Raw genomic sequence first — 27,948 nt, forward strand, 5'->3', positions numbered from 1 at the left:
CTTTTCTAGTGCTTGGTGGCAGATTCCTTATGGGTGCAAGTGTATGGGGTCTGTGTGGTATATCCCAGCTTCTGACAGGCATGTATGCAGGCTCGCTCTAGAGCCAGGTGGGCTCAGCAGGGCAGCACCATGGCCATCCCTTCTGCTCCCCTTCTGCTTTTCTTGCCATTGTCAGTGAAACAGTTCTGCTATTTGATAAAATAATTTAAAATAATTGACCTTTTTGGCAGATAGGGGCAGTTAGGCTGGCAAGTTTTGCATGGAGAAACAACAGATGTTACACTATAGCAATATGAACTTTGGTTAATCCATACTGTGATCTAATTTGTGCTGTAGGTGAAAGCACCTTTGATTTTGAGGCTTTTTTCAAATATTCAGAAACTTGCCAATAACAGATAAACCCCTGCATGTGGGCATGCACACTTAAAAGTATTTTTGTTTTGTTTTGTTTGTTTGGGGTTTTTTGTTTGTTTGTTTGTTTTCCCCACTGTTAGAGTTACAACAAAAAGCCCTGTTGTAATTTCACTTAAGGAAGGTGAAGTTCTCTTTCCTGAGCAATTAGGTTTGGGAAGTAGGCATCTTTTCTCTTTCCTGAGCAATTAGGTTTTGGAAGCAGGCATCTGAAGTTCTCATTTCTGATGCTAAGAACTCCTGCTGAGCCTCATCACTGTAAAGAAGTGCTACGTATCCCAGAGCCATTGACTCACAGAGTGGTTTGGGCTGGAAGGGACCTTAAGATCATCTAGTTCCACCAGATATATTTTGAGAGGACGCGAGACTCTCAGCTTCCTGACAAGTACCACCCAGGCAAATACTGTGATGCCCAAGCCCGCGGAGCTCCCCTGCAGCTCCACAAAAAAAAAAAAAAAACAAACCACAAACACAACAACCCGGGCGCTTCAGCATTCCCGTAAATGGCAGGAGCTGGCACAGTTCTGCCACCGTCACCGGCACCCCGGGCGTGCTGAGCCGCTGGCATGGAGACGTGCCTCCCGCGTTTGCTCGGGAAGCCCAAAGGATACAAGAGGACGAGGCCCGCGGGCCCGCTATCTGCGCGCTGGCCGAGGGGCGGCCATGGCGGGAGGGGCGGTGAGGGGAGCGCAGCGAGGGGCGGTGCGCCGACAGGGCGCCTGCGCGCGCGGGTGGGCAGCGGGCCGGGGGCGCGTCGGGAGCGGGAACGGGAGCGTGTCCCTGCGGCCCTGGAACGGTGGGAGCGGGTTCGGGTGCGTGTCCCTGCGGCTCCGAGAGCGGTGGGAGCGCGTGCGCATCCGTGTCCGTGTCCCTGCCCCCGCGGCCCCGGTAACAGTGGGATCGGGTCCGTGTCCCCGCGGCCCCCGTCAGTAGGAGCTCGGTGTGCGGAGCGGGGGAGCGCGGCGAGGAGCCGCCTGCGCTGGGGGCGAGCGGAGAGGGGGAGCACGGCCGGGAGCGGGTAAAATTGCGGAGGGAGGGTGTGGGAATGAGCGCGGGGGGTAACGAGTTCCCGGCCGGTGTTGCGGCTCAGCGTTACTGAAAGAATTTGGTTTAATTGTGCCTCTTCGTACTTAGGGCATCTGGTACGTGGCGGAAACTTTGGGTCATCTCCTGCAGCTCAGGGGTTCTGGGGAGTCCCTGTATGTGCGGGGAATCCCTCATGGCCATCACAGGCAGGACTTAGGGGTGTGATCCTGCAAGTAAGTCTGTCGGCACATAATGCCCTGTAGCGTAGCGTTGCTGATATAATTGGGAACAGTTACGTATCTAAAAATTACGTGCTAGATGGAAGTACTTACTGTACCGGGCTCGGGGATCGTAAGTCAGGAGGACGGCTGTAATGCACTGGTGTTTGCGTTTTAACTGCAGCTTTTGAGTGGTTTTGTGTTAAAGTAAATGCAGTACTGGGTGTTACTTTCTCCATTTCACGCATGGAGAAACTGGACCACGGGCAAGTGATGCTGTTCACTAAGATTTTTTCACTGACGAGACATAAATTGCTTCATTCAGTGCTATAGGTGTTATTTTGGAGGTTCCAGAACAGTGATCAGAGAACCTGAAAGGAGACTTGCACAGGTTCATGGAGTCCTCATTTGACAAAAATGCCCCAGGTGACAATGGAAATGTGTTTGCAGGTGTTGAGGAGAAGCAGAAGTGGGACTATGAGCAAGAGTATTCAAGGTTTTATTTCTGAGTCATAATATAAATGCATTTAAAGTACAGCTGTGGTATGATTGCTCACTTAAGATTTTCACAGCACTAGGGCAGTAATAGTCAAAAAGGAGAATACATGCATTCAGTTTCTTACTAACACTTGCTTGTCTCAAAGAGTTAACAATGAAGGTCTCTTGTGGATTTAACATTTTTTTTCTACCCCTTCATGCAACAGCTATGGAAGTTCCCAAGGGACAGCTGAGTCAGGTTAGAAGACAGTTTTCAACAGAGAGGTTTAGAGAAGGGGAATATGAAAGTTTGTTGTAATTTAAATGGCTAACATTTAAAAAACCAAAAAAAACCATTTTGGGTTCAGTTCACATTCTTCAACTTAAATATTTACTATTTTTGTCAGTAAGATTGCTAGTTATGTGAGATGTTCTTTCTCCAAAGATTATTTTTTTTATTTGCAACTCAGTGATGATTCTGTAAGTCTTCTGTTTTTAATTACAAACACTGATTAAATTTAGAATACTGTAAAGGATGGCTTTGGGGTTTTATATTATTCTTTGTCAGTATTCAACTTTGCTAATGTTTCATGAACCTTTCTTTAACAGTGTGAAGTATCACCTTTCATCCAAGATACTGTTACTGTAAATGAGTTTTCTTGGTAAACAGTTTCTTTAAGTATGATTGATCTTGTTTTTCATTTATGTAGGTATTTCTTTGTCATTTTTGAAACAGCTGTGTTTCATTTTCACAAATACTTTTTGGTTAGAAGAAAGAAATTTTTTTTTAATTTTGGAAAGCTTGTTTTTTTCTTTTTCTCTCTGGTTTGAGTTGACAAGTCCTTCTGTTTTAAATAATATGTAGGAAAAAAATAGAAGTTGAGGGGTGTTTGATTCCTGTGTTTTTATTATGTGATCTTAAATCTAAGTTACATGAATGAGTTTGGTGAACTTGGGTTTTGCTATTTTGAAGGTGGCATGCCTAGAGATTCTGTAGCCTGTTTGAATGATGCAAAAGCTTGGTTGAAAAACTACTTTTTTGGCAAATACATAGTTCAAAAGTCACTCAGCAGGTGTATAACTTGGCTAGCTGTGGGTTTTTTTTTTTTTTTTTTGCTTCAGAGACTAGGTTTTTGTGCTGCATATAAATGGGACCTTGAAAATGTTGTAAAACACTGAGAGAGAGCTTCCGTCACATTTTTCATAACAGTTTTCAACATATTGAGGGGATTTTTTAAGCATTGTGACTTCTGTTTGAAATGCTTTGGCATAACTACAAGTAACATGCCTTACAGCTATGATTGTGTCATCTTAGTATCCTGAGATCAACAGCTGGGTAATATTTATTTGTAAGGCAGTGAATTGTGGGATAAAGTTATCATGCATTATAATTCAGATGATACTTTTAAACTGAAATAATGATGGTCCTAAATGTATGCAGTTATAAACAATAGCAACATTTTTGGATCTGATGTTAGTTGGGCATCTGCAGCACTAATCCTATGTTCATCTCAGTCTTCAGTTTTGTGGTTGACTTCTGAACTCCTGCAGCTAAATGAATTCATCAGTGAGATGAGAAGGGGTAAAACCTGCACAGTAATGAGAAGTGAAGTGTTGGAAAGGAGCCACTTTCCGATACTCTGCTTTTGAGTTAAGTATCACCCCCCTCGACCTTCTCTCATCTTCCTGAAAAGAGCTAGAGCCCATCTGCTGCTTGGGTGAGGAGGGTTGTAGAGAGAAGGAGCTCTTTAGCCCCAAGGAGAGAAGGAGCCCACATCGAGTGTCGGTTAAATCCACAAACACCCCAGCAAGATGTGGTGAGATGGGGAAAAGAGATTAGTAACTGAGTGTAAGAATGATACACTGTCTCCTTCTGCCTGAAATTTTACTGAGCTGCTTGTCCAAAAGGTTTAATAGTATCCCGAGTCTCAGGGGTATATTTTTAGAATTATTTTCACAAGCATTTGATTAAAATTTCTTGTTGCAACATTGAACTAGTTTTGAATTTGAAAATGCTGTTCTAGGCCATACCACTTCCAAAGGGTTTGAGTTAGAGCCCTTAACTTGTATGTTTGAAACTTTTCTCCTGCATAAAAATCCATCTGCAGATTGGTTGAAAATTGGCATAGGTATAAATTGTGTTCTGACATGGAAAAGGTCCTGTACATTTAGTAGCTTAAAAAAGTCATACTGTCTGTGCAGTTTTGTCATAGCGGTCTTTGCAGTAGGCCCTGACAATTTGTAATTCTCACTAAGCCTGCAAAAATAATAATAATAAAAAATAAAATCTCTTCATGCCTAACAAAGCTTAAGCTGAAATGTCTTTGGTGCAGTTCTCATGCTCTCATTTACCTTCATAAGAAACAAATAATGGGATTCTGTTCTCAGTTATGCTTTCATAATACATGTTCAACTTCATTAGTTTTCATTTTTTTCACAACTTTGTTCATAGATACTTGTAAACTGAAAATTATAAATGTATTAGGTAGCCACAGGGCTACACTACTTAACTTCTGTATTACTTTATCTCTCTGTGTCTGACACTTTAATTTAAAAAATATATTGTGAAGTCAAAATAAGAATGTGCATTGTTATAATTTAGTGGTTTTCTCAGATGTTATTTTTTGTGCAGGAGAAAGTTGAGTTAGGAATTTGGCCAGGAATGTGTTGAAATGGTTTTTATAAAGTGTCAAAGCCTCTGACATTCTGTCATCCATATGACTGATGCCACTCCAACAAGGCAGCAGCTGCCAGAAAAAGATGGGGTATTGCTCAGTTGAGTAGTGACCTGAGCATTCCTTTACACATGAGATTCATGTGTTCACAGAAAAATGTTCTACCATGTGTTTTTTCAGGATATTCCACTCATCCTGGAAGGGAAGGTGATTTTAAAATGTGCTGTATTTCTTTAAAAGGTCTTTCCGTAGTAAGCAGTTAGGGAGCTACAGGCTGTGCCAGTACTGTTTGCTGTGCCCCTCACTCTGTCTCTTTAGCTGCGCTCAGTCTGACAGTGCCGTGTCTTTTACAGTGAGGTCAGTGGCTCAACTGTAGTTGTGTAACAAGAGAGTCCATTCATAAATGTGTTTCTTGGCCTAGAGATGTTAGGTTGCATTTCCTAGCGTAAAATCAGGGTTCATTACGTCTTAGGAAAGTACTGGAGTAGCACCCGTTGGTTTGGCCTGTGCTTGGTAATGATGTTGGGTCACTTGCAGAAAAGGCTCTGTATTTGCTTAGTAAAGAAAGCATAAGCTTTTCCTCTGGTAATCTCAGAAGTCTTAATGTGATGTTTTAGGCACTAGAAGAGTTGGGCCTGTTTATAAGTGAAATGTGACTGTGTAAAAATGTCTGCTGCTTGCTCACCATATTGACTGGAAGTGTTAAAAGTAGCTGTATGTCCACTGTCTAATATTTGAGATAAATGTAAAGAACTGAGTAATGCTACAGCCAAGATTGCTCTAGGGCTCTGTATTAAGTTAAAACGTCACCTGAAATTTCTTCTGCATTGGAGAAATTGTTGTCTCAAGTTTGTCTACCTGAAGATAGGTTTGTGTAGCTGTGGCAGAATAGTTATACCATGCAGCAGTGACTGTCTAGATGAACTGTTAAAACATGTCGGTTGGTTAATCTGAGGTGGTAGAAGTCTGTAGTTACTATTCTGGACATCAGTAGAGCTCACAGGTAAAGCTCACAGGTGCATGCTATGTCTGGAGGCACAGGGCGGAGAGAACTGAGTGTGCCAGTAGTGGGCCCCATGCCATAGCAGATGGATATGCCCTGAAGGAAGCTGCAGCCCATGGACTGTAGCCTATGGAGAGGAGCCCATGCAGGAGCAGGTTTTTTGGGCAGGAACTGTGGCCTATGGAAGGGATTCATGCTGGAGCAGTTCATAAAGGCGGCCTCATTTGGGGTAATGTTGAGTAGATTAACAATGGTGTCCCTGTTAGGGATAGGGGAGATACTGAGACACTCCTACTTTCTTCTCTGTCCTGCATGTTAAAGTTAAGGATGTGTGGAGAGTGCTCTTTCGGTGCTTTTCTGCTATGATGTTCCTTTTGTATGAAACAGATTTATTGTATTTGCTTGCCAAGCCTTTCCTCATTTACGTCTGTTGCAATTTCTTCTTCCCTGATGCCCACAGGCACGGAGACTGTGAGTTGTGTAAACAAAGTATGTAGGCTGTTGTCCTGGTTTCAGCTGGGATAGGGCTCTTTTTCTTCATAGTAGCTGGTAGGTGAGTGGTTTTTATTTAGTATGAGAATCATGTTGATAACACACTTATGTTTTGATTGTTGCTGAGAAGCACTTACCCTAAGTCATGGACTTTTCCCATGTTCTACCAGTGAGAAGGCTGAGGGACACAAGAGGATGAGAAAGGAAACATCTGGGACAAGTGACCCAAACTGGCCAAAGGGATATTCCATAACATATGGCATCATGCTCAGTATGTCAGCTGAGCAAAAAGCTGCCCAGGGGCTGCTGCTCAGGGGCTGGTTGGGCAGCAGGTCAGCAGGTATTGAGCAGTTGCATCCTTTGTTTTGTAGATTCTAATTATCATGATCACAATTATTCTATTTATTATTATTGTCTTCCTTTTCTGTCCCCTTAAACGGTTTTTATCTCAACCTATGAGTTTTTTCACTTTTACTCTTCTGATTCTCTCCCGCATCCCACTGTTGATGGAGAGTGAGGGAGTGGCTGTGGTGCTTAATTGCCATGTGGGGTTAAACCACCACAGTTATTTCCTGGTGTGTTACGTATTCTTTATCTTTTTTAGTTTGTAATTTAGGGAGTTGGAGCTACCAGTACTTTTGTTCTAGTTATCAAGTAATAAATAGTAAGAAAAGAATGTGGAGCCAGCACATCTGTGTATCTGTACTCTTGACATGACTGGAATATTTTAGCTGGCAGTGGCTATTACTGTAACCAGGCCCTGCAAGTGCACCTTGCTCTGTTTCTTTTTAACTCATATGTTTCCTCTGTAAAATTGTCTGGTTCTGAAGAGCTTGCAGAATGTTACCAGTCATTGTCTGGAAATGTCTGTTACCATTCTCCTAAAATAACCATGCCTAGTTAACTGAAAGCTGAGCTACTGTTTTTCTGCTGGTTGTCATACCAGGTTTTCTGACATTTTTCAGTGGGAAGTGTAGACAAAGGATTACAGAAGGTTGCTAGAAATACTGCTTGCCTCCTAATGCAGCTAACCCCATGTTTCCATGAGAGCCTGTGCTGGTGAGAGAAAGTATAGTTTGGGGACTGAACCGTAGAGAAAGACTGAGACTGCGACAGTCAAGATCTAGACTAGTCTGACTTTATGTGACTGATAAGCTGAAATATGCAATAGTCCTAAAAGTTTTTTCCACGCTATTAAGTGTCTGGAACGAGGAAGTCTTTCCTCAAAACTCATGTGCAGTCCTGATAGTAGATAAGAACTTTGTGTCATAGAGGAAGCTTACTGGAGGAGCTTTCAAATACCTACCTGCTTGGAATGTACTTATTGCACAAAGAGTTCAAACAGGTTCAAGTTACAGGAGTTTGACACTCATCATGAGGCTGTACCTGTCCTTTCTCTCCCCACATTAACTACAGTTCTCCTTACCCATACACCCTGTGTCTACTCAGGTCTCATCCTTTCTATATCTTTAGGTGTTATCTGTATATTGACTGAAAGCATGAGAAAAACCTACACCTTACCAGACACAGGCATGCTTATAAATTCCTCTAATGTAGATGCAACTCTGCTGAAGGAAGTGTGTTTGCCAGCTTAATATAGTGCAGCTGGGGAGGAGGCTTAGGAAGGTTGGCAGCAAAACTCTTCCAGGTAGCTGTGTGCCAGACCAGAGTTCAGCCAGCACCGCTGGCATTGCAGTGCTGTCTCCCTGGTAGCCTGGGGGATCCCCAAATGGACAAGATGACAGAGAAACACCTCTGATTGTTTCCACCCAGCTGATCCTATGAGGTCGCTAGAGGAGTGTTGTGGGGCTGAGTGGTGGAAAAAGCACCAGTGAGGAACAACCTTGTAATAATGAGTTACCTTTTATGAAAAGCCTGGTCACCGAGCCAGGCTGGTTGCATAAAGTAGATGCTTCTGTCGGTGGTGGTGTTGTCTTCAACTGATATGTCCAGGCAATAATGGAGAGGAATCCTTGACTTCTCCACAGGTATGGATAAGAGGGTTGTCCGCTTGATCTGCATAAGAAGAATGGTATCTCTAATATTTAAGATCTCCACATTGAGCAGACGCTGAAAGGACACTGATAAAAATTGTGGTTTGCTTTTAGGAGCAAAGGCTCGAGCCTTTGTTTCTAATCGAGTGGTTTGTTGTGGGAATTATTTGTAAGCAGTATTGCTTCTGTCCTGGTATGCCTGAGTGCCTCTGTGCTGGTTCTGATGTGCCAGGAAGAGAGGATGGAGGCTGTCTACCATCCCAGGCTGGGACATAAGCTGAGGGAGGGGCACGTGGGACGGCACCAGAGAGCCTCTTTGGCCTGGGGAAAAGTGGGATGTGTTGGCACTTTTTTCTTTTTTCTTTTTTTTTCTTCTTTCATCCTATGATTTGAGCTGACTCTTTTCTGCAGCGTGTGAGAGGTAACAGAGGTCTCTTTATGGTGTGGGGTTTCCTGGACGAAGAAAAGTGTCTGCTGCTTATGAAGTGCTTTCCGTACTTTTTGGAGGGACTGTTCTACAGGAAGGAGGGATGTGGCAGCAGCAGTGAGTGGTTTAGTGTGCTTTCTTCATTTGGCTTGAAATTCTGAGAAGGGGAAGAGGGTTTTGTTTCAGGATTGGATTTCTTTTGTTTGTCTTTTTTGTTTTGTTTTTAAATAGCCCATGGTTTCATCATTTCTCAGTGCAGTTTATATAGGTGGGCTTTAAATAGGAAGAGATAATAGGATTAGAAAAGTGTTGCGTAAAAGAGGTGTCAAAAACTATTGGCTAAATGCCCTACTAAAAAAATAATCTGTTGAAAAGAAGGAAATGCCTGTGAAAGGAGCAGGTGTAGGCACTTGTAAAACTTGAGGACTTGAACTGTCCTGCATAGAAAAGCTGATGCTGTACTGTGATTTTTCTGCCTTGTCAGTTGAATTTAATTCCTTCTGGGTGGGTTTAATGAAGAAGATTACTGTACTTCTTCCTTTGCCATACTCCCAGAGCAAACCCATTGCTGCTTTTGATTTTGGCCTAGATAAAATAATAAATTGTCTGCATAGTACAGAACTGATAAGTGCGATCCCAAAGAACTCTTTCATGCTTCGTTTCCTGCTTGAACTTATTACAGTTAGGTTAAAGTGAATTCTTGTTGTTGCTGAACCTGTTCTTCTACCTGTGGAATTTGTGTGAGAGCTTGATGAGGTCGCAGGAGCTTCTGGAAAATCCTGTGTGATGGGAAACCTGTCCTTACTGGACAGTGTGAAATAGGTAGAGTCAGAAAGTTACTTTGTATAAATTGATAATTAGTTTTTCCTTTTATCAAATTATAATATCTTTCTGGAGTTATCTTGCAAGCATTCCTTACAGAATGAGTTGTTTTGAATGCAAACATTAAAAAAATAAAATTTAGACAGTGTGTTCTCACTGATTATTATTACTGTTAAGCATTACTTATTGAAAGAAAGTGATCATGTGAATCTAGGCTTTAGCATAGCTATGGCAATTTTTTTGTGAAAATGTATCAGGGAAAAATCAATGTTTAGAAAATAACGAGTTTTTATCAACTCCAGTTACTTACAAATTTTGTTTACAGGGTTATTTTCCATCACTAATATCTAGATCAGGGCTACCAGTTATCAGTCTTCCTGCTGATACTGACTTTGCCTGCTTACGAATTCTGCTTAGATGAAAAAGAACAACTTTTAGTCCAGTATTTCTGGGTATGTCTGAGCTTGGTAGTGCTAGTGGCTTCACTCAGGCTGCTAGGCAAATGGGTAGGTTGACCCTGCAGCCCTTACATGGAGAACCATCTTGTACGTTTGTTGCTTGCTTGTTCTGTTGCTTACACAGCGTGTCAGACTCCAGTGCATGTGTATTTCTGTTGGGAAAACCCTGGATGAAAATGGATGGGGTTCTGATTTTCCTAGTTTGCTTCACAAGAAGTCTTGTCCATGCTGGAACCTTCCTTACTATTTTGGACTTCCTGGATCGAGAAGGACAAGTTGGGGTGTCATGTTTTTGCCAGCAGGCTCGGGAATCAGAACAGAGGAGCCCTCGTGTTCAGGGAGGAATCGTAGGGCTCTATGTTTCTGATCAGTTCCTGCAGGTGGCCTGTTATGAGCAGTGTCTAGAACCTTGGAACAAGCAAGTAGGGTTTGGCACGTTTCAAAAAACATAGGCTACAGAACTTGAGTTGCCAGACAAACTGCAGAGCACAGGGATGGTTATGGGTACAGACGAGATGTTGGGGAATGCAGATTGTGCACTAATTTTGTGCCTCAGTATGATTAGGGATATGTTTAGAATTGTGTTAAAGTGTCTGTCTAGATAGTATATCTACATGTGGATGGGGTCCTTTCACATTTTTCACTGATTTTGGAATTCTGACTAATGTAATATTTGGATAACTATGTTTTTTTCTCTTTAATTTTTTTCAGTCATGGATTTTCAAATGTGTACTGTGGTGGTTTTGACCTTGTGACCTGAAGTGCTGTGCCCTTCTAGCCAACTGTAACTTTCTAAACTAGGTTTGGTTATGCTTCACTGAGAATTTTCTTCACAAGAGTTGTACTTTATGTTCCCTATGAAAGTTTCTTGGTACCTTTGATGATGGGCAGATATAGCTAGAGTCAGGTTTCAGAGCTATGAGAAGAGCTTAGTTGCACCACAGATGTTTTCCCACCCATGTTTGAGGGTTAGTAACCCTGAGTTACAAAATATAGAAACAAGAACCACGTTTTCTGTGTCTTAGAGATTATTATTTAGAGCAAGATTTGTTTAGTATTGCATTTTTGATTGAATTATTGTTTGCACATTATAATGTCTGACTGGGTGATCTTTTTTCACCCCCCACCAATATATCAACCACAATTTAGGGTTATCAAAGATGACAAGAAGTGCTTCCATAGGTACATAGGGAACAAAAAGAAGACAAGTGAAAATGTGGGCCTGTTGCTCAATGTGACAGGGGTCTTGGTTACACAGGACACGGAAAAGCAATTTTACACCTGCATCCTGGAATTTTAAAAACAACAACAACAAAATATTTCAGAGCCTTGTTCTTCTGACTAACACTGCCAATTGCCTCCTGTTTTTTCTTTATGTCTTGTTCCATGGGTAGTTCATTTTTAATTTTATTTGTGGAGGAAAAAAAAGAGTTTCTTATGGGAGACAGCCCATTTGCACTAGTCTGCATATCAGTGGTAAGCAACTGTCTTAACTTATTTTAAAAATTGTAGTAAAGTGGGAAGCTATGAATATAATAAATAATAAATTGATTTTTAGCAAACACCTCTTCATGGTCATTCCCTGCATATTAAGTTCAGTATCTTAACTTTCATATTGTCCTTTTCAGCCCAGGTTAATCTGGGACGCATTTGGGTTGGGTGATGGGGAAGGAAATTTCCTCCTCTTGTATGCATTTTGTGCAGCGGTGCCTTTGGTTTATTTTGGAGAAGATTACACCCCTCGGGGGACATGCTTCACCTGCTGAACACTGCACAGTAACTGAGAGGTTATGAAAGGCAGCAATTTAGATTATTCCATAGAAACTTGCAGGTAGAGTTTAGATAAGCAAATTATAAGGTCTTTGATTTAATAATTACAGGCTGATATTACCTGTGGGGTCCACATTGCACTCAGATGGTTCATAGAGCTCATCACTGATTTCCTGTACGCAGCTACTGCAGAGTATAAACTGATGGGGAAGGGTGGACATTTTCTCTTTTGTTTGCATCCCTGTTGTTCTGGTGATAATACACTACAAGTAGGTGAGCTTAATGTATCTGAAATGTGTTACTGACTGCTCCTCAAAGTTGCTTTCCAGTTATTTACTACAAACTGATGGTAGAACATGGTGTGTATTATCAGCATGAAGCTTAGATTTGCTGATCGTCTTGATTTTTTTTTTAATTTTCTTTTTTTTTGTTTGTTTGGTTTCTTTTTTTTTTTGTTTTTCCCACATGTATACAGCTGTCCTGAAATGTGTAGATTTCCTTATTTGTAGGTCAGTTGGATGCTGGATGTTGCTCTGTTGCTGGTTGTTTTTTTTTTCCTGTTCTGACAATAGAACAGGAGCTAATGGGTATCAACAGAAGAAAAACTAGTTCTATTCATTCTCTGGTTTCTTTATAGAGTAGTAGAGACCCATGCTGTCAATACCTTACAGGCTATTCTGATGTTTTCATGTGTGGAAAATCAGGGGAAAGAATGTTAAAGAAAAATTAGCTTAATGCTCTCAATATCTTTTTAAAAAATGAGGCAGACAGGTTTCCAGTGTAATTTATCTAAGATTAGAAAGAATTAATTGGAAAATGTGGTCTCAAGGGCCAGAATATGGGGAGAGGAGGACTAAGAGGAACTCAGGATTCCCATCTTGTTTGTTTTAGTGATTCTGTCCTTGTGTTCTTGAAGATTAGCTAGAGAAAAAAAAAAAACAAAACAAAACAACGAAACCCTTCGAAAAGTGTGGTTATAATATGACTGCATGGCTTTTTAAAAAAATTCTATTTATTTATTTATTTATTTATTTATGGAGAACCCTTCCCTCTCCTCTTTTTCTCCCCTACCTGTACTTGTGAGTAATAATCTCTTCTCTGGTGTAGCCTCTCTCTTTTTTTGCTCTGTCCGCTGTTTGTGGTGGAATTGGATGTGGAGTTCCATCACTGTTAGTGGTAAGGTCATGGAAAGCTCTTCTGTTGCTTCCTTAGAGCAACACCGTGTGTTGTGTGTGAATGGAGAGAGCAGGTTAGCCACTCCGTGTAGTGCCTGCCAGGGGGAACAGCAGTGGGTCATTCCCAGGGAGCCCCGAGAAGCTTGGGCAGTAGTTCATCTTGTCCGTCTTAGGTCAGGGTCCCACATACATCCCCATGAATCAGCAAAATTCTTCAGAAGACACCTGGTCTAATCTAGTGGGAATGTGGAGTTACTGTATTCCTTCTGCCTCTGGTATCTCTCCAGGGTCTCATGCATATTTTGTAAGCTGGTATAGAATAGCCTCACATTGTGTTTCTTCCGTTTGATCCAGCCTGTTTCATGTGCATTGTCTTTAATCATTGCCTTTGCTTCACTTAGCCTCAGTCCTTGTTCTTCTCACAGGTAGCAGTTTTCTTCTATGTTTTCTGTATCAAAGCTCTGTTTATTAAAATTTCATTCTTTCTCTGCTATGAGATGATAATAGCATCCAAAAGTATTGAGTGGTAACTGTAGTATGATGTCAGTGAAAGGCTGTATGAAAATGGAGCTCTTGAAAGAGGGCAGGAAATGGAAAAAAGGACTGGATCCTCACAGACCTGACACTGAAAGAATGAACTTTTTCCTTAAAAAGCAGGAAGATTTGCCCCCTGCAGCAGCATGTAGGTGGGGAATACTGGGCAAAGACCCCTGAGGTTGTGCTGACAGGCAGCAGATATGGAGGAATGATTTCTTGATGCCAGTCAAGTGTTGTAGGATTCACACTGCATTGTGCAGAGCAACGTAGCATCAGTACTACTCTCTTTCAGAAGAAAACAGTTTAGTTCTGCAGAAGTTCATGTGGTTTTTATTTTGTTGGGGACCTAGCTTTACTCATAGCCAGCAGAATGTCTTGCTTTTAAGCTGCTGTTAATTTTGCTAGGAATAGAAGTAGTAAAGCCTGGATATTGCCAGGCACCGTACACAGACATAACGTGGGGTAGTGGTTGCACTTTCTGATCTGAAAAGAAAAAAAAAAAGAAGAAAAAAGACTGAGAGAGGAGAACAAAACAAGAAAATGATTTGCATAAAATCATGCAGCTTGTTTGTGGCTGTGTCTCATTTTCTGACCAGTTGTTCATACATGCTGTTCCTTTCGTATATTGTCATAAGCTGGTTTCATGGAGTCTGTGAAGGTGTAGCAGTGGAGGTGATAGAAATTAACTCTCTCCTTTTTTTTTTTTTTTTTTTTGTGGTCCAGGTTACAGTCATATTTCGTGACATTTGAAGAGCAAACAGTACTATGGCTCCATGAATTGCAAAACTGCAGGAAGTGTGGCAGCCCTCCCTACCTCCAGCTTTACTTCCTTACTGTGACCTTCTCATTGGGAACTTTGGTTTCACCCCCACGGGATATGCAGTGACCTGCCTTGGCACCAGAGCAGAGAAACAGTTTGCAGATCAGGGAGAACCATGGCCTTGAGCTTGAATGTTTTTCACCTCTTCTCTAAGTTCAAAGTATTGGTGCTTGTCACTTTGTTTTTGATGGTGCTATGGACCACATTCAGTTACTTTGTGGACTCCAGACAGGAAATTTCGAAAGCTAAGAGCATGATGGAGGTTTTCAGGAAGGTAACTAGCCTGGTGGACAGTGAAAAGGAAACGAAGATCAAATCAAGTGCAAATGTTCCTGTGGTGAAGTCATTTCAGGGTCCCTGCCCAGCTCAGTCTCCGTACCTGCGTAAGTGATGGTGCTTCTCTCTCCTTCCTAATAAATTAATCTGCTTTGGTACTGCTGACTTCCTTGTGGTTTTACAGTTGGATACCTTTCCTGTGAAACAAATACAACACAGCCAGTTGCAGTAAGCACTTCTGGGTGAGGAAGTGACTTGTGGCACAGACTGCCTGTGCGGATCCGGCTGGGAGAGCAGCCCATATGGTGCTGTGATTTGCATTTTTGGCTGAAACAGCTTTGGTAATGCAGCAGTAACTTGGCTACTCTGAACAGCCTTTGTACTCTGTTGAGGCTTTGTCTCTCTCTTCTTGGCCCCCTAAAATTTGGTGGGGTGGGCAGGAGGTTGGGAGTTGACACAGCCTGGACTGCTGACCCCATATTCCATACCTGTGACCATGCCATTCATGATACTCAGCAATAAAAGCTCAGGGACAGGAGGAAAGGGGGATGTTCATGGTGACAGTGTTTGTCTTTCCAACAACTGCTGTATGTGCTGAAGCTCTTCTTCCCTGGATGTGGCTGGACATCCAGTTTAAGCAACTAGACAGTTGATACCCTCTCTTTCCACTGCCTGTGTAATATCCTTGTAGCAGTAGTTTTCTCTCAGAAAGGCAAGGAAACCTGGGTTTCTTGTGCTGGTTAAAGAGTGCCTCATAAAGCAACTGGACTATCCACAACCTGAAATGACTCAGGAGAGGTCCTTATGCTTCTCCTACAGGAGGTGCCAGCAAACTCACCTTCAAACCATCTGTTACACTAGAAGAAGTGCAAAAGGAGAACCCTCAGGTAGCCAAGGGCCGTTATCACCCTACGGAGTGCTCAGCACTGCAACAGGTGGCCGTCCTTATCCCACACCGCAATCGAGAGAAGCACCTGCTGTACCTCCTGGAGCACCTCCACCCCTTCCTGCAAAGGCAGCAGCTGAACTACGGCATCTACGTTATTCACCAGGTGAGGCAACAGTGCAGAGATATGTTTGGTTTAGGGTGATGTTGGTGCCCTGCAGCCCAGGAAGAGGCTGCTGCCTCTGCTTTCCACATCAGTCCTCCAAGCCTGCTTTGAGCTCAGCTGCTGGGGAATATTAACAGTGTCTTTTAACTGGTGTTGATTTCTCAGTCTAAGTAACTTACTGTTTTTGAGTTAGTGTTCATGGTAAGCACCTTCTACACTGCTAGTGCAACTCCTTTCTCTTGCAGTATGCACACTGTGACTAGGCTGACCTGTTTTCTGTCTTTACATTTGGAGTTGTTTGAATCAAAGGCCTCCGTTCATATCCAACCCTTCTCCCCATCTGCTTGCTGGCTGTTGTGCTTAGTAAGTTGTGTCATGTGGTTGTACTTACCTTTGCTTTCTCAAACTAAACATGACAGCTACTGCTTGTAGCTGCTTTATTTGCCCAGCAAGGGTGGTGGGAAGAAGTTGTCATGGCAGAGCACTTTGTTCCTGGAAGATTTATTAATTTCTTTTTTCATGTTCTCTGTAGCAATGCTGGGTCTAGCGGCTAAAACTTGAGCACAAGTTTGTCCACATCATTGTCTTTCATCAAGGTGTTTATGTTCTACTTGCATGAGCTAGAAGCAGTATACATTTCTCTTTTGTAATATGTTGTCTTTTCCTTGATCTCTTATCATGTTTACTTTCTTTTACTCTCATTTACTTACATATTCTGCTTTGACTCTAAGCAGACTTTTCAGATAGCAGGAGAAAAAGGTGATAAATTAATACAGGTTCTCTTTCCTTCTGTTTAAAGAACCTAGAGTGAATTAACCAGTATGAGGCAGTGCATTCCAGATGAAACCTTACACTTTTGCTGAGTGCTTCAGCAGAACAGCAACAAAAGTCATGGCAGGATATTTGCACTTGGAGTGGACTGTTCTTCCATTGTTTAGAGTCATCATGTGGTCTGTAGAGTGGAAAAACGGAGGCATTTTTTTCTGTGTTAATGTGTACTATACCTGTACATCTATTGACTCATTCTAGGTAGGCAGCAGTGGTGAGCCATAAATCATTGGGAGAATGGTTATACCTTCTTATTTAATTGAAATATGTGAGGTGGAGAACTGCTATTGTCATGTTAGCAAAAAGTAATACAGAAGTATGAAAGTTGTGTCTGATGTTAGCAGCACTGTCAAGTCTGGACTTGTTCTAGCAGAGATGTTGCTTGGAAGATTGGAAGCTTTCACACAGCTTTTCCATATAGATAGGCATACCCAAAGACTGGTCTAACTAAAATCTTCTAGGGAAAATCCATTTTTACTCTTCTGTTGTGATGTCATTAATTGTTTTAAATATGTTTTGAGGAAAGAAAAACAGGATTTGACTATTAAAATGCACAGTCTACTTTGGAGGAAGATTAATGAATGGCTATTTTGTATTTTTTCTCTGAGCCATTGAAGGGTGTACTCCAGATTTCTTCTTTATGGGCTACTTGTAACATCTTGAAAATTGTGCTTCTCTATGTAAATGTGTGCACGCATGAGTGCTGTGCTGAAAACAGTGTGAGTTTGTAATCTCTAAAGGGTGAATAATTCCTTTCCAAACGTGAATTTGTTTTGTGGTCAGTGTTCTTCTTCCACAGGAACAAAGGAGGACAATTCTCTCCTTGATAAAGTATGAGAGTAAGTCTTGCTATTTGTTGAGCATGTGGTCTGACACGGAAAACTGCCCTTCCTGGAAAGCAACATCAGCTGCCATTTAGCCGCTGTGGTGGCTTGCACTGATGAGGAAAACAGAACTTCAGCAGATGGTAGATGCTGCTCCTGAGCTAGGCTGGGTTTGATACTCAATACAAGTGATGTTTTCCATATGTACCTTACCAGCCATCGGATTTGTTCTGTCCACTCAATAACTTATGTTTTCAGCATCGGGGGAGATTATCTGATGGCTATTTTCATATACAGGACATTTTAAGCAAAATGAACAAATCCCCTCGTTCCCTCCTCAAACATGCTAAAAAAACCCACCCAGAAATTTGGCATCATAGATTTTGGGTGAATTATATCTAAATTTTTTCTGTAAAATTTATTCCCTGAGAATGGAAGCAACTGATTATCCATCTCTTAATTTCTCAGAGTGGGCACTGAACTGTGTTTTCCAGCCTGCAGGTATAGAGCCATAAATCTTCTTTGTGCAGAAGCAGATGGCTGTTAATGATGGTGAACAAATGCTGCTTTGGAGCAAAGCATTACTTTTTAGAGCAATAAAACATGCTTTGTATGCAATAGCTTTTCCCTACAGCTCACCTGTTCTCAGCTTGGGGAGGCCAGCTTCTTTATCATTTTCCATGGAGCCTCTTTCCATCCAGGTATTTTTCTAGTAAATTTGCTAGAATTCCAAGCAATTTCTCTTGAAAATGTCGTTTTTATTCTTTCAAGTACACCAGGTTCCTAGCTCTGGAAAATGACTACCCTCTCTGTTTCTGGGAGTGCTGGCCTTGGCCCTCTGGCTCCCAGGTGGGAAAGTGAGGGAAATCACCACTTTATCTTCAAGGGCAGAAAACCTTCTGCAGGCTGGAACCTGTGTGCAGTCATATAAAAAATAAATAGCAAGATAAGCACATCTATTGCTCCGCAGTGAATGTTGACATGATAAGCTTACAAAACTGCTATATCTGTATGTATATACCTATACCTCAAAGGTGAAAAATTATGTTTTTGAAAAGCAAATACAAACTCACTTATAGCAAAAGCTAACAATGAAGACTAGTATGAATCAGTTGAAGTCCTGTGCTAGGAGGTGGCCCCGTGCAGCAGCATCATCGGGTTTTAAGTAGGAGTTAAAAATGAAGAGACCCGCTTTTTACTTCCCACTCTGCCGCCTGTGTGTGATCTAAGGAAGTACAGGGAACTCTTTCAGCATTGCTGTCCCTGAAACCGAGTGGACAAGCATAAATCATTTGTGGCAAGGGCTCTGACATCTAGAAAATAGTTAGCATGGGATTAATGTGGGGGTTGGGTTTTGATTTGTTTAAAAAACCTGAACATTTACATAAGCCTTTCTGACATGGTTGTATGGAATACTAGTTTTTAAACTGTGTACTGATACCTCTTTTGCTATGGAGCCTGATGGGAACTCCAGGACAGGGTGCAGCAATGGCAGTTAAACTGCATCATGGATCACTCATACTTCTGGTGCCCAGATAATCGTGGGCTCTCCTGGCCCTGGCTGCTTGTTTTTGTGATGAATAGAGACTGAAGAAACCCTTTGCATCACTGGCCACTCTGATACTGTGCCCAGTGTTACAGGGCAGCTCCTTGTGCAGTTACTGCTGTAAAGACTGTGCCTCATGGATGTGGTTGCAAACTGTGTGATCAGGACCAGTGCCCGGGAGTAGTTCTTGTTTAAACTCTGTGACACCTTCTTCAGAGTTTTTTTTCCATTCTCTTCCACAGGCTGGCAACACCAAATTTAATCGAGCTAAACTGCTGAATGTAGGATACCTAGAGGCCCTAAAAGAAGCGAACTGGGACTGTTTCATTTTCCATGATGTGGATTTGGTGCCAGAAAATGACTTTAACATTTACATGTGTGACACACAACCAAAGCACCTTGTAGTTGGCAGGAACAATACTGGATACAGGTAGGAACCCAGGAATATGGAAAGAATATCAAACTGGGAAATGCCAAATTACTCATAATGTTCCTCTTCAGATGGGGCTGTATGCTGGTATCTACCCTTCCTCTTGACACCAGGTTTCTGGTGGTAACACTTCACCTCTCTGGAGTGCCTTCTGACTGCACATTATCTGTACAGACATGTCTGAGATCTGCCCTGTGATCACCTGCACAAAGGATCCTTGTCATCATGCTTGTTCCTGGTGTTGAGTTAAAGAGTGTTGTGAGAGGAAAACAATGTGCCAGAGGTTGTGCTGAGACCTTCTGTCAAAGCTGAAAGTGCATTTGCATTTTACTAGTCCTGTGATTTGAGGGTGTAATCTTACTATAACAAAACTTGCCACTTACTTTTGCTGTTTAAGAGGTAATATTTGATATTGAGAGCTCAAGTGTGAGAATTTGCTAAGGGATAGGATTGTCCTTTAATTACTTGATTAAACAGTGTCTGACACAGCATCATTTTGACTTTTAAATGGGTCCCCTAAGTGCTTGTGTGATACAAATAATTTAAAGTGAAAATTCAGTTTCGGTCCACCTCAGAGAAAAAAGGCTTGTGAGCTTGGTGAGTTTAATGACTGAAGTGTTTTCATTGAAGTTGTTTCTTTCAAGATTCACTTCGTGTCATGTCACTCTAAATATTGATTAGAAGTGGGCTTTGCAAAAGCTGATACCAAAGTACTTTGAAGTAAAACTCTTCTTCACTTCTGGGTTTCCTTTGTTAAATATAGGAGAAAGAGGTGGGATGTGCCAATTCTTATACAGAATAATATTTATTCACTTTTCAGTTATTTAGCGACAACTTGAACACATGCATATGAACTGGGCTTGTGACAGGCATTTGGATCACTGTGTCTTGCAGAGAGAATGCTGAGGGTTGCAGGATGGTCATTGCACCAAAGGAACAGAAACACTTAGCTGTCAATTAGCTTTAATTAATTGACAGGTACGTAGAATTCAGGCAAATAACATGGCACAAAGCTTGAGGGCCTTTAGTTAACCTCCTGTGCTTTAGTTACTGCAAGTGTTTTTCTTAGTTAAACCTGCAGATGGACTTTTGCTTTTATTAAGAGATCTTCTTACTGTTAGTCTTCTCATGTTTCTCCTGTTTATGTAAAGGAGCTGTTGGTATAGGTCAGCTTTTTGCTTTGGCTTTAAAGAGTACAGACTACATGTTTTTGTTGTGAATACTGTGTACCAGCATTCACTAGACTACTGGTGGTTTGAATTTGATTCGTAGTTTTTCTGTGTCACTGCTTGTGTTTACACATCCATGAAGTGGGGATAATAATGCTCTACTTTCATGGGAATTCATGGATATATCTGAAGGGACTCAGATCCTGAGCTCAAGAATGATACTTGAATGGAGCTGAGACCACAGGTTGAAATCCCACATGGGTGACCTCAGTGTTTTGCTGCAGCTGAGGTGAGCATGCTGAGACATATTGCTCAGATAAGGTAGAGAAAACTGAAATCACACATGTTCTGTATTAACACAAAGTATCTGGGGCATGAATGTGGGTTTTTCTTTTTTTTTTTTTTGTCTGTTTGTTTATTTGCTTGTTTTTGAGTTTCCTTGGGGGGGATGTTTTTCTTCCAGGGACATATCTCCTGTGGTGATCCAGTGCGCAGTAATCTTAGCAACCGTGCTTCTTTGGAGAGCCAGTGCCTTATCTTTAGCTACATAAACTACAGCTCAGTTTTAGATTCTTTAGATAGAAGGTTTATATATTAAGGCTTTGAAGATAAGGGTGGAAAAACATTTTTGTCCTAGCGAAGCTATTTCTTTGAGACCAGCTCAACATCATTTCCTGTTTGACCATTTCTGTAGTATGGTTTCTTCAGACTGATTTTAAAAATTAGGGAGGAGCTAATATTCTCTTGTCCTCAGGGAAGAAGTGGTTGAACATTGTTACAGAGGTGCATTTTTGCAGATGATGTCGCCTTAGAAGCATGACATGCCTGGGCCCTGCCAGTTCTGTGCTGCCTGAGGAGGGTTGAGTGGGCAACACTGTCCTGGGTACACAATCACTGAATTGTTAGGGTTGGAAGGGACCTCTGGAGATCATCTAGTCCAACCCCCCCTGCTAAGATGTCACCTTAAGCAGGTGACACATAAACTCATCCAGGTAGGTTTTAAATGTCTCTAGAGACTCCGTGACCTTCCCAAGCAGCCTGTTCCAGGGCTTTGCCACCCTCAGTGCAAAGAAGTTCTTTCTCATGTTGAGGTAACTTATGGTTTAGTTTATGGTGATTGCTCTTTGTCTTTGGAAAGCATGGAAAACAGTCTGGCACCATCCTCTTGGCACCTGCCTTTGAGATATTTATATGCATTGATAAGATCCCCTCTCAGTTTTCTCTTCTCCAGACTAACCAGGCCCAACTCCTGCAGTCTCTCCTCATAAGAGAGATGCTCCAGACCCCTCATCATCTTTGTAACCTCCTCTGGACCCTCTCCAGTAGCTCCTCGTCTTTCTTGAACTGTGGAGACCAGAACTGAACTTCAGATGTGGCCTCACTAGGGCTGAGTAGAGGGGGAGGATCACCTCCCTCAACCTGCAGGCCACACTCTTCCCGGTGCATCCCAGCTCTGGCTCCTTCAATGTCTGCCTCTCCAGTGGTGGAGGGGAATTATGGGGTGCATAAGCAAGCAGTGGGGTACCATATGTGGATGCATGGGTGGGCAGTCAGTTCCCAAACCCTGCCAGGCTGCTGGAATAGGGGGATATGGTACTGTTAGTGACTGGCAGTGCAGCCTGAAAGCATGGCTGGGAAAGGCTCTCCCCTGCTGTTGCTGCTTATGGGACCTTCTTGCTGTCCATTCCACCTGTTCACCGCATTTCTCTGGAGTACCTATAGCAGAAATCTCAAGGTAGTAATGTATAATTAAAATTTGATGGGGCCTCCTCTACTTTATGGTTGATCTCCTCCAAGAGAGGAGATAGAGGAGAGAGAACAAATCTGTTCACAAGTCATGCCTGACCAACTTGATAGTCTTCTCTGATTTGAGTAGCTTGGTGGATGAGGGAAGAGTAGTGGATAATGTTTATCTTAAAAAAGGCTTTCAACACTGTCTCCCATAATAGCCCCATTGACAAAGTGATGAAGTATGGACTAATAAGTGGACAGTGACATGGGATAAAACTGTCAGAACTGCTGGGCTCAAAGGGTTCTGATCAGTGGAGCAAAGTCCAGCTGGAGACCAGTCACTAGTGGTTTACCCCAGAATTTAATACTAGGGCTGATACTAATTAGTATCTTCATTAGTAACCTGGAAGATAGGGCAGATTGCATCCTAAGCAAGTTTTCAGAAGATAGAAATCTTGGAGGGGTGGTTTATGTACCAGGGCCTTTGTCAGGCTGGAGAAGGTAGCCAGCATGAATCTGAAGAATTTCAACAAATGGAAATGCAGAGTCCTGCTTCTGGAGAGAAGTAACTCCATGCACCAGTAGCTGCTGGAGGACAACTAACTGGAAAACAGCTTTACAGAAAAGGATCTGGGCCAGTGATGTACCCTTAGCATCTCGGACTGCATTAGGAGGGGATTTGCCAGCAGGTTGAGGAAGGTGATTGTTCCCTTCTACTCAGCACCATGGAGATGATACCTGGAGTGCTTTGTCCAGTTCTGGGTTGCCCAGCACAACAAAAACTTGGATGTCCTGGAGCAAGTCCAGAGAAGAGCTGTGAAGATGATTAAGGGATTGCAGATCTGACATGTGAAGGGAGGTTGAGAGTGCTGGGACTGTTCAGCTTGGAGCAGAGAAGGCAGAGGTGGGTCTTGGCAAGGTGTGTACATACCTGATGGAAGGGAGTAGAGGTGGTGCAGCCAGACCCTTCTCAGTGAAAGGCAAGAGGCAATGGGCACAAACTGAGATACAGGAAATTCCATTTACACATATGAAAAAGCTTTTTTAGTGTGAGAGTGGTCAAATACTGCATCAGGCTGCCCAGAGATATTATGGAGTCTCCATCCTTGGAGATGCACAGAACCTGAATGGATATGGTCCTCAGCAACTCGCTCTAGCAGACCCTGCTCTGAGCAGGAACAAAAATCAGCCAGGAAAAAATAGTCTGAGGGTGTTTTTTTGTTGGTTTTTTTCCTTGGTGTTTTTTAAATTATGTTCATGGTAAACCAGGAATAATAATAAGCATTGCACCTTTGCTTGTCTGGCATGTAAATTGCCACAATGGATACTCCCTAACCCTGGCAATTTGTTCATCTGTTTAGATTCACATGCAGGTAGAAATCCAAATGCAATCTGCAGCCATGTGCACATCACCGGAATTGACAGGGACAGGGTGGTAGAGGTTGTTTTGTAATGTTCCCTTAAGGGCCATTATGCCAGAGGAGGGCATAATAAAAAGCAATTAGCAGAATGGTGTAAGGAGATAAGTAAGCATGGTGTGTAAACACCTTTTTAAAGAAGGTGCAATTTTTGGGAGGAGGAAAGTAGAAGTTAGAAATTAATCTCCTTTAGAGCTGAGCTCCATTACATTGGGTTACTAAGTAACTTGCACTGTGCCTTACCCTGGAATTGTTCTTGCAATATCCCATAGCACATGCCCGCTTGCTGTGGGCGGATTTCATTGCAAGTTTTTCAGATTCAGCTCTTAAGATAGCCAATGGCTTGCCATCATTACTGCAAAGCTTCCACTATGTTAGTGTATAGCTTTGTTTGTTTTCTACACATTAGAGTCCCTGAGGTGAAGTGTCTTTTTGGCTGGCAAGGGGAATCATGTAAAAAGAGAGAAGCTACTGAAGAAGACTCCATTCTCTCTGTTGGAGAGTTAACTTTTTCTGGCCTAAAGCAAATCACCATCTTTTTGTCAAAAGAGGAAGAGAACAGGACCAGCTACAAGGATTTGTGCACCGTTAACTCTGTGAAAGACAAGTCTAGATCTGGAGTTTCAGGGTGATATTTTGATTGTTGTTAAAATTTGACTTTTAATTCTTCATTCTCTCTTCTTGTGTACCTCCAGGTTACGGTACCGGGGATATTTTGGAGGTGTAACTGCTCTAACAAGAGATCAGTTTTCCAAAGTGAATGGATTCTCTAACAACTACTGGGGTTGGGGTGGAGAAGATGATGACCTTCGAATAAGGTAAACAATGAGAAATTGGTTTAAAAAATTTCTTAAAAATTGGTGTGACTTCACGCCAAGCTTCCAAAAGTAGAACACTACAGGGGCCTTCAGTTCCAAACAGTATTGCAGTGGGGATTTGAAGTGCAAGATCCAGTTCTGTGAGCAGTTTCCTCTTTGCAAGGGTTAGGCATGCCCGAGACCTCATCCTCTTCCTGACAGCATTGTTGATGGCTGGGTGTGGGTTAAGGTATTTGCTTGGTTTGTTTTGGCTTTGTCTCAGCCACACAGTATTTGTATTCTTGCTTGGAAATTGGTTATAATGGAAATAATGAGATTGAATTTGGAGTGTGGTTTGCCAGAGACACAAAGGTATTCAGTTCCAGTACTTTGCAAGTGTGGGACTGTTTTGGTGGGACTGGGTGTTTTGCATTCACTGACTACCATGATTTACTCCAGCCAGGGCTTAGTTTGTATGTGGGTGCTGTTGATTATCGTAAAGTTAGCAAAGAATTTGAATTTTAGAAAGGCTGCATATATATGCATATATCCTTTGCCCTTGTTAAAACTAGTTTTGCAGATGTGTCTGTTGAAGTAGGGTAAGTTTGTTAGTTGAGAGATGATTAGTGGGGCAAGGAAGTCAGCAAAACTTACGGTGATCTTTTGCACTGTGCCTAAGAAGAAACCTCTAATCCTGCACTGCTGTCGGTGAAGGGGGGGAAAAACCCCACAAAGAACAGAAAAAAACCCCACAGCCCTGGAAACTCTGCTGGCAGAGTTGGTTTGTAACGTTGGTTACCAACTGTCGTTCTTAAGTGGTTATCCTTTTCAGCTGATTAAGTGTTGAGGACATAAAAGTCGTATCCCTGGTGATGTTACATAATTGTACAGGGGATCAAGTGTGTTAAAGTTAGGAACTTTCATTTGAAAGCTTTTCTTATGTGTCAGTTTAATAATTAGTCAACTGTATCTCAAGAAATTTAAAAGGTCTACTGGAGACATGGATTTCCATCCCTTCTTAATCAGTTTTTTCCTTCCTATCCCTACCTAGACACACCAGCTTCTCAGTGACCTCTCGGGAGCTGGCTTTTATCGTGGGTGGCTTGGTACCATCTTATTTCCCAGCTTCCCTTCGGTGACAGTGGTGTTTCAGATGTTCCTGTGGGCACTGGAGAAGCAGCTGTGCAGCAGACCAGCAGGACTTACTGAGAGTCTCTATGATGTTTTCAAGGGGTTGGAATTGAAAGTGATGCTTGTGCGTGGCACCTCTTAACTTTGCGGCTGTTGGTCTTGGTGTGGAAACCAAGTCGTACAACACAGCGTGTGCCCTGCAACTTCTCGTGCCTTTCCTCTTGGGTGGGTCTTGGGCTGGGATGGAGACAGTTTGCAGGGGTAGGTAAGGGCAAGTTTGCTGCCTCAGTGTGCAGAGACATCCTTGGAGCCTTTCTGAGTGAAGTCAGCAGATGGCAGCATCCCTTCAGTGCTGTCAGAACTCAGGCCTGGAGGGCTCTCGGGTCCTACTGTACTGCCTCCAGGCCCGTCCTAAGGCATGCATCACCAAGCGGCTTTTCAGATCATTTGTTGTAGTTGTTTCATAATTTACTGCTACAAAGTAATTTGAAATCTGAAAGGGGCTCAAGTTTTTTCAAATCTTGGTTTCCTATTGCTGTTTCAGCTGCTGAGTGACTAGCAAAGAGGTGGACTATTCCTTAATTCCATTGTCATGATGTAAACCCTTTCTGCTGTCAGAGCAAAATTGTTGTGTTCCACAGGTATGTTTAAGGTCAAAAGCTTCAACCAAGTGCCTGATGTCAGACACTTAAATCCGTGCTTGGGGCTCAGTGTTTCTGGCATTGTTCTCAAAGAAATTTTCTTCATGTGAACAAATAAGAATTTTTGCAGCCATTAAAGAAGAAAACAAGCTTTTTTTTTTTTTCCCCCCCTTCTTTTTAAGTGGAGAACTATTAAGTATGGGGGTTTTATTGCAGGAGTTGAGATGAACTTGTTGCAAAAGGTGTGGAAACTTGTTACAGAGCAGACTAGTCAATACTAATGTAAACATACTCTGCTGTATAATGTGTGCCTAAGCTCTGTGTGATCTCTACTATACTAACTACCTGCTTTTGTTCAAAAGAAGGGTGTATATGTCACCCTACCAAACCTTTTCTCCAGAAATGCAACTCTGAGCCTCATTTTGCTGGCAAAATGGGTTGTGGAAGAGATGCAGATGAGTTTTTACAGCTCTCTATACTTCCTTCCATAGCATCTACAAAAGATGAAGTCTCCAGTTTTTGTTTTTTTGGTTTTTTTCCCTTAACAGCTGGCTTATAGCTGTTGTCTTCCTCATACCTGCATTGCTATTTCCAGGGTTGAATTGCAGAAGATGAAGGTGGTGAGGCCATCTGCTGATGTAGCCAGGTACACGATGATTTTCCACAACCGAGACCATGGGAACGAGGAGAATCGAGAGAGGTGAGTCAAGATCAGTGTTCCACCTTGCATTGTCCTGGTCTGTGTCTGGGAGCCAGGCACCTGGGGGGACAAGGTCTTTGCTCTAGGCCAAATAGGCATTTGGTGGTACCCAGGGGCTCTGGGGGCCATCCCTGTGACAACACTGTTCACAGCTGGCAGTTGTTCTGTACCTGAGGTCTTTGTAGAACTGACTGGGCGGTGTTCCTTAGAAACTTCCAAAGTTATATGGATATGATTTAAGCATATGATTTCAGAGATTAAACCAAAGCACTTTTTTACTCCATATCTGATTTTCTGTGTTGAGGACAGGAAAAACAGGACTTTACGTTCCCAGTAGATAGGTAATGGCAGTAGCTATCTGCTGCCAAATTTACTAGTTAGTGGGAAAGAGGTCAAAACTCCTCTCCTGTGCATATCAATGAAGATTTTTCTCCTCTTTCTCCTCATCAGGATGAAGCTTCTGCGTCAGGTATCTAGAACATGGAAAACAGACGGGCTGAATTCTTGTTCATACAAACTGCTCTCAGTGGAACACAACCCATTGTACATCAACATTACAGTGGACTTCAGTGTGCAGCCCAAGGTCTCATAGGGGCGAGCACCACGCAGGTTATAGGAAATGGCAACAGATCTTGTTTGTGGCTGCTATTAGAGCAGAGGGCTTCTGGCACTCCGTTTGGAAGAGTGCTTCAGTAGCAAAGAAGAAAGTAAAGTGTTCCTTCACAGCATCTAATTGATTGGTTGAAAACTTCCTTTTGTGAGGACTGGAGCTATGGACTGACCCGAGGGACAGGTCCTCCTGTTCTTCTATGCACTTTTTGCTGGGATATTTGCAAAAGTGTCCTTGTTTGGGCTGGTCCAGTGAAAGGACTTGAACTAAGTCACTGAAAAAATTTTGATTTGCAACTATTTCTAAACTTTTTTGTGATCTTATTGAAAGCACAAGAATTCTTCAACAACTACAAACTTAATAAGAAAAGCTAATTTTTTCTAGCCTGAGTAAAAACTGCGTGTGAGGCAAGGGCAATAATGGTAATGGTCAAGGAGATGTTAAAAATCTCTCAATAAATGCAGTCTGCTGAACTCCAGAGTGTCTCTCA

General features: G+C 42.3%; 1 protein-coding gene across 8 annotated transcripts; it reads left to right on the forward strand.

Moving 5' to 3' along the window:
* Nucleotides 1–1,127: 1,127 nt before the first annotated feature.
* Nucleotides 1,128–27,936, forward strand: B4GALT4 (beta-1,4-galactosyltransferase 4). 8 transcript variants are annotated; one of them, XM_032681118.1, is made up of 8 exons: nt 1,157–1,223; nt 1,546–1,670; nt 14,209–14,688; nt 15,401–15,633; nt 19,074–19,261; nt 24,275–24,394; nt 26,726–26,848; nt 27,299–27,936. In XM_032681118.1, the coding sequence occupies exons 3-8, from the start codon at nt 14,421–14,423 to the stop codon at nt 27,438–27,440; spliced, it is 1,074 nt and encodes a 357-aa protein (XP_032537009.1). In that variant the 5' UTR covers nt 1,157–1,223; nt 1,546–1,670; nt 14,209–14,420; the 3' UTR covers nt 27,441–27,936. The 8 variants fall into 8 exon arrangements, with proteins under 8 accessions (XP_032537016.1, XP_032537008.1, XP_032537009.1 ...); XM_032681125.1 differs by lacking the exon at nt 1,546–1,670 and having other exon boundaries at nt 1,128–1,223; nt 24,275–24,397; nt 26,744–26,848; XM_032681117.1 differs by lacking the exon at nt 1,546–1,670 and having other exon boundaries at nt 1,128–1,223.
* Nucleotides 27,937–27,948: the final 12 nt, after the last annotated feature.

The sequence above is a fragment of the Chiroxiphia lanceolata genome, chromosome 2, assembly GCF_009829145.1.
Source record: "Chiroxiphia lanceolata isolate bChiLan1 chromosome 2, bChiLan1.pri, whole genome shotgun sequence".
NCBI lineage: Eukaryota > Metazoa > Chordata > Aves > Passeriformes > Pipridae > Chiroxiphia > Chiroxiphia lanceolata.

Excerpts from the sequence above, each read along its gene's own strand:
- B4GALT4 (XM_032681117.1), top strand. The coding sequence starts at position 14,421 with ATGGCCTTGAGCTTGAATGTTTTTCACCTCTTCTCTAAGTTCAAAGTA. Across the intron at positions 19,262-24,274 it reads AGGAACAATACTGGATACAG|GTTACGGTACCGGGGATATT; the intron begins GTAGGAACCCAG and ends GTGTACCTCCAG. Across the intron at positions 24,395-26,725 it reads GAAGATGATGACCTTCGAAT|CTGCATTGCTATTTCCAGGG; the intron begins AAGGTAAACAAT and ends TCTTCCTCATAC.